Source organism: Nannospalax galili, unplaced genomic scaffold (genome assembly GCF_000622305.1).
Source record: "Nannospalax galili isolate Female #2095 unplaced genomic scaffold, S.galili_v1.0 scaffold1912, whole genome shotgun sequence".
NCBI lineage: Eukaryota > Metazoa > Chordata > Mammalia > Rodentia > Spalacidae > Nannospalax > Nannospalax galili.
Window position 1 is genome coordinate 4,334 of NW_008331163.1, and position 12,002 is coordinate 16,335.

Sequence of the window (12,002 nt, forward strand, 5' to 3'; positions counted from 1 at the left end):
GTGTAGGAAAGGATTTTCTGAATTGGAAAGAAGTTGCTCAGGAATTAAGGTCAACAGTCAACAAGTGGGACCTTATTAAACTAAAAAGCTTCTGTACAACAAAAGAAACAATCAAGAAAGTGAAGAGAAAACCCAGAGAGTGGGAGAAAATCTTCACCAGTGACACATTTGATAGAGGTTTAACCTGAGAATACATAAAGAACTCAAAAACCAAAGAGCAAGAAAGCAAATGACTCAGTTAAAAGATGGGCTTAAGATCTAAACAGAGTTCTCAAAGAAAGAAAGAAAGAAAGAAAGAAAGAAAGAAAGAAAGAAAGAAAGAAAGAAAGAAAGAAAGAAAGATGGCTAAGAAACATCTTTAAAGGCATTCAACATTGTTAGTAATTAGGGAAATGCAAATTAAAACCACCTTAAAGTTTCACCTTACCCCAGTCAGACTGGCTAAGATCAAAATAACAAATGATACCAAATGCTGGCAAGGATGTGGAGAAAGGGGAATGTGGAAAAAGGGGAACACTCATTCACTGCTGATGTCATGCAACCCCTATGGAAAACAGTGTGGAGAACTCTTAAAAAACTAAAAGTGAACCTCCCATATAACCCGGTTGTACCACCCCTTGGCATATACCCAAAGGTCTCATCTTATTGTAGAGACACTTGTACAACCACGTTTGTTGCTGCTCTTTTCACAATAGCTAAGAGATGGAAGCAACCTAAGCGTCCCTCAGTTGACGAGTGTATAATGAAAATGTGGTTCATTTATACGACTGAGTTCTATTCAGCAGAAGGAAAGATGAAATAATGAAATTTGCAGGTAAAATGATGGATCTAGAAACCACTATACTAAGTGAAGTAACACAGACTCAGAAAAAAAAGATGTAAATTCTCCCTCATTTGTGGATCCTAGCACCAAATCCAGATAAGTGAGTGCTTATCCTGATGCAACTGCAGGGACCAGGAATATGGAAGGGAAACAGGGAGGTAAAGGGAAAGAAAGTACTAGAAAGATAAGAACAGTGGGATAAAGGTGTTACTAAGGGAGACATATGTAAAAATGGTGGTAGTTAAAGGGGAGAGTGGAAAGGAGGACTATACAAAGAACTATGGAAATAAAGGGGAAAAAATTCTCCAGATACACTGTCAGAAAAAGAATATTAAGCACAGAAGGAACCCTATGAGTTTGGAAGAAAGCCCTTCCAAAAGCAGTATGGTTGTTAAATGAAATTTTCAGTGCCAGAGGTGGGTTGCCCCCCTATGAGCTGTTGGCCTGAGGGGACCTAGAGTTCCCCAAAACAGTAAAGGCCATTGCCAAGAATTTTGGTTGTACACTGGAAGTGGACAGAAAAGCCCTGTTGCTGAAGACTGCTTGATGTGAGTGCAGGAGAGGGAGAAATCAAGCTTGGACTAAGCTGAGAACTCCCTGCCACTGGATCAGTGGCTGTCATGGTGCCAAATGGTGGTGTGCAGATGACTGGGGGAGCATCATTTCCTATAATTCTGCTCAATGATGGACCCCACGTGTTGCACTATCAACATACCAAACAAGATGTTCCTGCTGGTGCTATAGTTGAGTGTCTAATGTATGTACAACCAGAAAATTTTCCATTTCAATAATGCCCACTCCTAGGGGTGGAACACACATCTGGTACTGTAGACCAGGCCAAACCCCTGTGGCAGGGGAGAATATAGACCCCAGTGGGAAGCCACTGCAATTGTTTTGTTAGATGGATGTGATGGACCTGCTAAAGTACTATCCAAGCATTGGTGTTTACACCCATAGCGTAAAGTTATTATAGCAGCCACTGTTTAGATGTTCTTGATTCTTGCTGTTTGTGTTTTTATAGTAGGTGGAATCCCATTGAAATGGGCCAACAGCATATGGAAAAGTGATGATGCAGAGACCGGAAAGCTCAGTGCCTTGCCACAGTAGGAGGAATCCCACTGAAATGGGCCAACAGCCCATGGAAAAGTGATGATGCAGAGACCGGAAAGTTCAGTGCCTTGCCACAATAGGAGGAAGATCATCCCACACCTACCACCTCCTCCAAGGCTCAGGGACTTTTGTGCAAGTGGTTGGTGGAAGGAATGTAAGAGCCAGAGGAAGGGGTGGAGTGTTAACTGGTAATGTCCTCAGACCACTATGCCAGCAAGCTATAGTCACACCTCCTTCCTAGCTCATCAAGGGGTTGAGGGCGGATTCAGTTACCCTTCCCATCCAATCAGTCGACCTTAGCTACACATGGGGTAGTGGCTAAGGATATTTAAGCCGAGAATGTCAGGAGGCATCTCTCTCACAATTTTCAGCAGCTGTTGGGAAATCACAGGATCTATATTTGGGTGTGGACTTTCCAATGCAGTGGTAAATGGGGGTGCCCATTCTTCTGTAAATAACCCCCCACCCTATGTTCTGTTAAAAAAAGAAAAGAAAATGATAGATATTTGGATAGAGGAGAGGAATCTGACTAGGCCTTAAGTGGATGGACTTGCACTGGGGAACATCTGGGGACACTGACATGACACAGAGGGCCTTAATACTCAGGACAGAGCATATGGGTGGCAGTGGGGGGGCTATGGGAGGGTGCTGGTGGGGTCGGGCCTAAAAAGATGATTCAGACTGTTTGAGATATTCTGTATGAAATACAACAAAATTTAATAAAAACAAAGTTTTAGAAAAAGAATTTTCATCTAGGGCTGACCCACTAAGGGCCTTAGGGCCCTTGTTTAATTAAGCTGACATGGGTCCGGCGTTGGACGCCACCACTGCTGCACATGAGCAAGCCTTCACTGGCCTGGAAGCCTCCACCTCATACGTTCATGAACCAGCCCTGGCTCTTACAATCTTTCCACCTCCTCTTATGCAATGGTTCATGAGCCGTGGGTGGGTGAGGTTCCATATAGGAGTTCCATCCTACACTCTACAGTCTCTTATTCTCTAAAACTTGGTCAGTTGTGGCCTTCTGTGTGTAATGCACTCTGATGTACACAGAAACCTCGAGACTGGTTGCTGCTGGGTGAAGGACAGTATGACCTACATACAACCACTGGATGGGCTGACTAGACTCCAGTGGACACATTTACACTGAAGGACAATTGGGTACAAACACCTGAATGAATGGGATTCAGCATGTATGGCAGAGTGCATAGGGTTTGATGTGGGAGAGGGAGGCATGGATTGGGGAGGGGTTCTGGATGTGAGTGGGAAATACTGTATGAAATTTCAAAGCTCAATAAAAAAGTGAAAAAAGAAGAATTTTTATTTCCTTCTTGGCAGACTACGCCCTTCTTGCTTTCCTGGTTTGGACTGAAAAGTCAGCAGTTATTCTGATGTGCTTGTGTTCATTTGTGACCTGGTCCTTTTCTTCTGCAGCTTTTAATATACTTTTCTTTGTTCTGTACATATGGTGTTTCAACTATTATATGATTCAGGAAGTTTCTTTTCTGGTCTTGTCTTTTTCATGTTCTGGGTGCCTCTTGTATCTAAATGGGTTTTTATTCCTCTAGATTTGGAAAATTTTCTACCATGTAATTAAAAATATTTCCCATACCTTCTGCATGAAATTCTTCACCTTATTGTATGCCTATACTATGTAGGTATTGCCCTTTCATGGAGTCCTAGCATTCTTGCATATTCCATTCATACAGTTTTAAAATTTGTCAATGACCTTGACTGAATGATTCAATGTCTCTATTTTGCCTTCATACCCAGATAGTCTATCTTCCATGTGATCCATTCTGTCAGTGAAACATTCCCCTGAATTTTTTATTTTACCTATTATCTTTTCCATTTCCATCATTGTTATCAGTTTTGGTTTTCTTCAGTATTTCTCTTTACCAAATTCTACCTTTATATCATGGATTGACTTCTTTATTTCATTCAGCTGTTTGTATTCACTTCAAAAATATTTGAGTCCACTTTGAGTTGTTTTACCACACATATAATCATTCTCTGAATTTTGAATCTGAAATCTTGTCTAAGCCATTTTGATCAGGGGGCATTAGTATGTGTTTGGCAACTGTTGGTAACTGTTGGAGGAGACAAATTGCCTTGGTTTTTCATGTTCCTTGTGTTTTTGTGCTGAACAATCAAACATTTTGGGTTAAATCATTGGTTAAGAAATGTTGCTGCTTTTGTTCTTTTAGTTTAGGTTACTTCTCTTTTTTCAGTGGACAAGTTTACACTATTCAGGAAAGACTAGGTTGTATTGTAGTTATGGTGATGTTAAACTGTTGTTCCAGGCACCATCTTCAGTCTAACCTTGTGGGTTGAGTACTGTGTGCAACAACAGTCACTATCTAGTAGTTATTCCACTCTGATAATACAGTAGCAGATGACTAAAAAACATACACTTGTTAAAGCTAATTAATTTAGGGAATAAAGGGACCCTTATGGTACTATGTATCTTAATGTGCTAGTTATTGTGGATATGAGTGTAAAATAAAAGATGTAGAAGTAAGCAACCACGGTGAGAATGGTGATAATTATCAGGCTGTTATCTGGGAAGTAGATGTGAAATAGTTAGACAAAGGAAAAAGTGGGTGTATATATGTAAGTTTTGGTTAAAAAGAGGAAGTAAAGATTTGCACCCAGATATCATAAACCTGGGTGGCCTCTGGACTTTGGGAGATGTAAGAGGAATGGATACAGGAAATAAGAAAGCAAGAAAGAAAAAGGAAAAATAAATGGAAAGAAGTAAAATTTTTATTTTCCTTTTTTCTTTTTTTTTTTTTTTTTTTTTTTTTTTTTTTGACAAGCTCTACTGTAACCCCAGCTCTCCTGGAACTCACTATGTAGACCAGGCTGGCCTGGCTCTCACAGAGACCCATTTGCCTCTATCTCCTGAATGCTGGGATTAAAGGCACACACCACCACACCCAAGAGAGTAAAATCTTAAAAAGCACAAACAGCAGGGGACAATGTTGGCTTGTTAGAATGCCCTACTGTGGCTGCAGTAGCTATCAAGTAGGCCTGAAAAAAGAACTCGCTGGAGATACAAGATAATGGAATCACTGGCAAGTAAGGAATTGCTGCAGTTGGAGAGTTGGGTAAAGACATAAGAAAATGAGATCATTAGCCTGAATTTTGATTTCATCTCCTTGGAAGAGCCTGGTCTTGTCTCCCGGGTCCTGGTGTGAGCTGTACTCTATGCTCTATTCTCTTGTGGGCTCCTAGCTCCCCTTCTGGAGTTTCCTTCACTCTGTTCTGTGAGCTGTAGATAGCAAAGGCAAACTGCCTAGCCATGGTTGCTGCTTTCCAACTGCAGTGGGACTGGCTAGTAGTTGTACAGGGCCCAAAGTACTGTTTAGATCTTGTGCTTCGCTCCCATGTCTTCACCCTTCCCAGTTGGGGCAATGATGGTGGCTTTGGGAGTAATCTCTGTGAACTCATTTATGAAATCCCTACTAGTGCCACTTTTGTAGATATCCTGATAGCAGGAATCGTTTAGCTCAGTTTGCCTGGTGTAAAATGCTGTTATGGCATTGTCATCTTGCATTGGTTGCAGTCACAATAGCAAGTCCAGTCCTATGGAAGAGAAAGTTTGTGAGTCCAGTGGTACAGGAAATGTGTTGATGTGTTGATCAAGTGAAAATCAGAACTAGGGAAGAAGCTAATTTAGTGGTAAAATATTCCTGTTTCCTTTAATTCCCTAACTATAATCAGTCACATGTTCCAATGTGACTTTTAGTCTGCCATCTTACCCAGAAGTACCATTTACTGAGTTTTTCATTTCCATCCTCTTTTCTACTTGTTTTTTTTCTTCAGTAAGCCTACTTCTTCACTGAATTCTTTTTTCGTATATTATGCTAACCTCCTTATTTCATTCATCTCTTTGTTTTTGTTCTATTGGAGAATATTCTTGTCTACTTTGAGTTATATGAACATAGTTATAATCATTGCTTCAAATTCTATGTATTCTCAGTGGGGTGCAGTACTATGGGATTAGTAATTTTTGGAGGAGATAATGTTATCTTGGATTTTCATGTTTTTGCTGCACTAGGGACTTGCACATCTGGAGTTAGTTGATTGAGTAAAAGTGTGGGCCCCAGGTTGGTGGTGTGGGGAATGCTTACCTTTCTGCACTGGGAGCTAGGAGAACTACAGAAGTGTGGGTCAGAGATTCAGGACTGGGCAACCCCCCTACCTATAGGCTTTGAGAGTTGGGGAGACTGGGGAATTTTGGGCCATGTGGTCAGGATATAAGGACCCAGTGTTGGGAGCTAGAGGGACAGAGGAAGTTTGAATACAGTGCTCAGGGTCCAGGAACTGCTTATCCATCAGAACTTGGGGCTAAGCAAGCAGCAGCAGAAGTTTGCCAAGTGTTTGGGGCCCAGAAATCCCTTACCTGTCACCAATAGGACCAAGGAAGAAGGTAGAAGTCAAGGCTGTGCAGATGCCAGAGATTTGCTCCCTATATCTGCTTTCCTATAACCTGAGCAGCACATCACCACTTCTAAATATATGGGTCATTTATTGTTCCTGGCACTCTTGGGAGCAAAGAACCAGAGATGATTGACCCAAGGTGAAAAGTTTAACTAAGTAAATTATCTTTTTCTGGAACTTTATGACTAAGACTAAGAAATGCTAGTAAATGTGTCTTAGGGACACCACTTGGGAAGTGGTGTGAAAGTGAGCTGAAGTGGGGAAGGAGCATATTTCAAATGTACTGGGGGGAAAAACAAAGAATAAAGGGTGGGAAGGTAGAGAGAAGAAGAGAAGATAGGCCAGGAAAGAGAAACAGAAGGAGGAGAAAGACATCAATGAGAAAGAGGCTCTGGACCTCATGATTCATATCACATATGCCATCTATCTCATTTTTCCAGATTCCTGTGTTCAACAGTGGAAGATTTTATGGTTGATATTGTAAAGGCCTGGAATCAAATAAAACAGAACAATACAACAGTAGAGTCTGTGATTTTGAAAGTAAGCTTCCTTTCCTTTTGTCTTCATAATCTTTGTTGAGCCAGGGCCACTTTTCAAAAAAAAAAAAAAAGAAAACATGCCTCTTACTGTGGAATTATGAAATAAAGGCAAAGTTGGGCAGCACCTTCCATCTTTGACAAATGAACAATGGCACTTTGCATATGTGCCAGGCACCTAGACATATACCAAGCATCTGCCAACAGGTAGATATAAGTGTACACTAAATATGCATGAGTAGGGATATACACCAGAGCACTGAAAAAATATGTGAAATATATGTGTGAAATTGTGGAATTATGAAATAAAGGCAAAGTTGGGCAGCACCTTCCATCTTTGACAAATGAACAATGGCACTTTACATATGTGCCAGGCACCTAGACATATACCAAGCATCTGCCAACAGGTAGATATAAGTGTACACTAAATATGCATGAGTAGGGATATACACCAGAGCACTGAAAAAATATGTGAAATATATGTGTGAAATATACCAGGCTTTTGAGATGGCTCAGCAGTTAGAGTGTTTTCTGTGAAAGTGTGAAGACAAGAGCTTAGACCTTTTAGGGGCTTAAGCATATGTAAACTCTTGGTGGGAATAGCAGCCCCTCTGTAATTTTAACCTTGGAAAGTGGAAACAAAGGATTCCCAGGCAATCTGGCTAGAAGACTATCCATATCAGGGAGCTCTGAGTTTGATTGTGAGACCCTGCTTCAGTAAATAGGGTAGAAGACTGATCTAACATGATCCAAAAATCAACTTCAGGCCTTCACATGCACTTGCACCTATACTCCTGCACTTACACATATGTAAAAACATGTATACACACTTGCAACTCACACATACACACATGAAAAGTAGAAAAAATAAATATGCCTACAGTCAATCACCTCTATAACAGTACTTAACACTTATTTGTGCCAGAGAGTATTCCAAGTGCCTTTAATGTATCAATTTATTTAATTCTCTTCTCTGTCCTGGGATATGGAGGAACAAAAGGTTAGATAACTTGCCTTATATCACAAACTATTACATACATAAAAGTCTTAAATAATGTAGCAGAGCACACCGTCAGACATACATAGTTGTGAAGGCAGACACCAGAAGCCATGCAGAGGCACACCAGCATCTATAAGAGCATCCCTATGAAAATGCCACCCATAAATGTTTATCTTTCTCCAAGTCTGCTATGTTGTCCATAATTTTAAAGGCCAGTATAACACGAGAAAGATGCGACGGCGCCTGAGGCTGCTTAAAAAACAGTGATGTGTTTGACCCCCTAATATCCTTTGAGTATCATCACAGCTACCTATGTACATCTTTCCCACATGTTTTATCACTTCACATATGGATTTCTACGCTCAGTACTTCTAACATACTTCTACCCTTCACCAGCCCCCCCATACCACCCTCACTCTTCGTTCTGTCCTTATAAGCACTGGTCTTTCATACAAATACCACATCTTCTTTCTACTTTTATAGAGTGACTTAATGTATGATAAGCTCAGTATCATTATTGATGTCTTGGCTGAGGAGGCAGCAACTACTTCTGTTGAGAAAAGTGCTGCAATATGTGCAGATAGTGACAAAGCAGAGGGAAAGCCCTTCATCTCGCAAGTAGACCACATAGCCAAATCCAAAATGGAGTTGACCACAAGGGCCCAGAATCTCCAGAAATCCTTGAAACTCATCATATTCCAAGTTGAACAAGGTAAGACACAGAGTTGTTGTGATTATGGTAGGGAAAGAAAGTTCCTATGGCTGGCTTAGTGATCCATCTTAGTCTGGGTTTGCTTTCTGACCTCACAGACAAAATTCGACTGGATTCTGCATTCATGTTGTATTCAAAGCCAGTCTTCTGACTGCTGGTTTGGAAAGCCTCCATTCAGAATAACCTGTCCTTTTGACTTCTACTTCCCAGGCCCTCAGCTCTTCCATTTATTTAGTTTTGGAAATGACACTCATCCAAAACAACCACAAGTGGTATAAATAACACTGCTCACAGCTCATTCAGTTTCATTTATAGTCATGGAATTTTCTCTATCTGCTAATACTTCTTTCCAACCAGCAAGACTAATCACCAGCCTGTGGCTATTTTAGAATGAAAATGGTGCTCATCTCTGCATGTCTCGTACAGTAGTAATGAGGCATAAGGGTGCTGAGAACGGCCCTGCTGACTGACAGTGATTGCCATTGCCCAGAAATCCTGACAAGCTCCAAACTCCCAGTTTCCCCAACTTCCTCATAACAACATTTTGATGATCACTTCTTCCCACAATGCTCCTTTGAAAAATAAATTAAAATGATGTTGTGAGACAGATTGCGTTCTAATTGAGCCATTGGTAGCAAAGAATTTGCTAAGAAATTTTCAATTTTTATTGAGCTTCTATATATTTCATACAACAGCTCTAAATTTTTCTAGCCTTTGCTTTTTAGACATGTTACCTCCCCCCTGCCTTGGTACCTTTAGGAGAAATCTCAGCCATGTTTCTAAGAAAGGATATCTCCTTTCTATATTGTAGAATAATAAAATGATCACTTTGCTTCTATTCCTATTGTCAGTTTCCAGGAATTAATCAAACATTTTGCTTCTATTTCTATAGCAACAAAGATCAGATTAATGTGATGTAGCCATAGCTCTGTCACAACTGATCTTCAGTTTGTTCTATCAACACAAATTAAATTTAAAAGTACAGTTCATGGCTATGGGACAAATAAGGATTCCCTAGTAAGGTAGGGAATAAACATATGAGCTTTGGCACAGGCTAAACACCTGAGCTATACAACATGGAGGCTGATGGAAGTGGTGACATCTCAAATGTGCTGGGTAATGGGTGAGGCATTTGAACGAAGGCATAGTGGTCTGGATATACAGTTCAATGGATAAAAGCACTTGACACACAAGCCTGATTTCACACCCCAAGAGCCTATGTAAAAAGCTGGACATAATAACACACACACACACACACACACACACACACACACCACGCACGCACACAAATACACATATATAAGCATGGCCTAGAGTTTCAAGTATGAACAAATGTCATGTGACTACATGAACTAAAAAATGGAGGTAAAAGTGAACAGTATTTCCCACCCTGTTACCCCCATCTCCACCCCCAAGAACTCAGAACTATGTACTGCATAGGTAATAGAAAAAGAGTAACCAAGAAAACAAAAAGTTCAATCATGGGAGTACAAGTGTACCATGAAAGCATATCCTGGTGAAAATGGGAGTGTGGTTGTTTGCACACACATAGATGCTCAAAAAATAAAGTTTGATAAATGTGCCCAATCTTCCCTACTCTTCTTCCTTTATCCCATACCGCCTTCCCTCCTTCCATTTCTTCCTTTCAATTTTCCCTGTAGTTCTGAATGAGGAAAGCAGACAGACAATATCGGTCAAGAACTTCACATCAACTTTCTTCCTGGGAGATGATGACTCAGATTTTAACCAGATGAGCCCAAAACACCGTAAGGACTTTTCTTTTCTTCTCTTATTCTAGCCTTTCATTAATGCCACCTAGTTCCCAGGGAATAAATAAATATGTTTATGCATCTGCCTTTGGACATACCCTTACTCTGTGTCATTCCAGTGTTCATAGTAATGACCATGTTAGACACTTTGTAAAGACCGCTCTGATGAAAGCCAATTTGTTTTCACTGTCAGCAAACAAGCAGTCCAGTCTTACACTTCTCTCAAGTTCCTATCCACATAAGAGGATCTAAGGGCTCCTCTTTGGAGTCAGAACCTGGAATATTATTTAAGAGAAAGTCATTGAGCTCAACCCTCCCCCAGCAGAGGAAAAAAAGGGTTAATTAGAAGAGGTGAAAAGGGCTTTGCTGTTTGTATTAGACTCCAAAGTGATTTTTTTGTGTGTGTGTTTAGGTTCTCGTTGTGGCACTTTGTCTTCTATGTCTTCTCTCAAAAGTGAAGACCTACATAACCTTGACTTAGAACACCTACATTTCACATCTGAAACGATGTAAGTATTCAACTTGATAACCTTTTAGTGGCTTTTTATCTCCCTGGCTAATAGCCCACTCTCACCATATCCAGAGTCAAATTCTGATTCTACTTATTAGTTCTACAACCTACACAGTGACTTAACCATTGTAAACCCTGGTTTCTTCAAATGTAATGGAGATAATTATTGGACTTTCCATATAAGTTTTCTGTATTTTTTGAGTTTATATCTGAAAAGTACTTGGCATTTTGTGGTGCTTGGCACTCAAAGTTATATATATTTTCTAACTCTGATTGTTATGACTTATAACAATTTATTTTACTTTTTTTTGACTTTTTGAGATGGGGTCTCCCTGTAGCCCCAGATGTCCTGGAACTCACTAAGTAGACCTGGCTGGCCTTGAACTTACAGAGATCCGCCTGCCTCTGCCTACCGAGTGCTGGGATTAAAAGTGTGCACCACCAAGCCCGGCTAAGTGCTATATATTTTATCAGTTACTATTATGACAAACCCTTAATAAATGTTAGTTGTTATTTCAGGTGACTTGTTTTCCCAGTGTTGTTTGTAACTGTAAATAGTTGAAGATACTAAAAAACAAACAGTTATTTAAGGGACTGGATAACAAATCTAAGGACACTTTTCTCACTAGTCCCACTTCTTTAGAGTATTCCCAGCAGTCAAATTCAGCCACATTTAGTCATTTTTATTTCTTTTAGATGAATTGTGAAATTAGTTAAAGAAACCAATTTCTGAACTATGATCAAGGAAGGAAAGTTCATGTAAGTTTAGAAATTAATTAAAAAGCTGCCTATGGTTAAATAGCTAAATTATATTTCTTGTCAGTTTCTCCAAGGAAGGGTACAATTAGCAAATATTTCTGAAACAATTTGTCTAAGAAAATAATTCTTACTCATGTCTCCAACTGCCCCCAAACCCCTTTTCACCATTGGGTTAGGTTTTTATTTGACATCTCATAGGTCTCCCTAATGAGTTTTGATAAATAGTGCACTAGCAAGTGTCCAACAACCAACTGTGAAAAGAGGATGTCTGATTTGTTCCTTGTGTAAACCCCCTTACAGTTACCTGTTGTTATTATTATTATATTATTATATATT

General features: G+C 40.0%; 1 protein-coding gene across 1 annotated transcript in view; it reads left to right on the forward strand.

The window, feature by feature from the left end:
• Positions 1-6,819: 6,819 nt before the first annotated feature.
• Positions 6,820-12,002, forward strand: part of LOC103726147 (diacylglycerol kinase kappa-like) — a gene marked incomplete at its 5' end in the record, with an annotated part of 21,321 nt that continues 16,138 nt past the window's right edge. Inside the window, 4 exons of the mRNA XM_008823576.1 lie at positions 6,820-6,919; positions 8,399-8,627; positions 10,289-10,393; positions 10,809-10,905. Coding sequence (XP_008821798.1) covers positions 6,820-6,919; positions 8,399-8,627; positions 10,289-10,393; positions 10,809-10,905 — 531 coding nt within the window. The remainder of the gene's footprint in view (positions 6,920-8,398; positions 8,628-10,288; positions 10,394-10,808; positions 10,906-12,002) is intronic.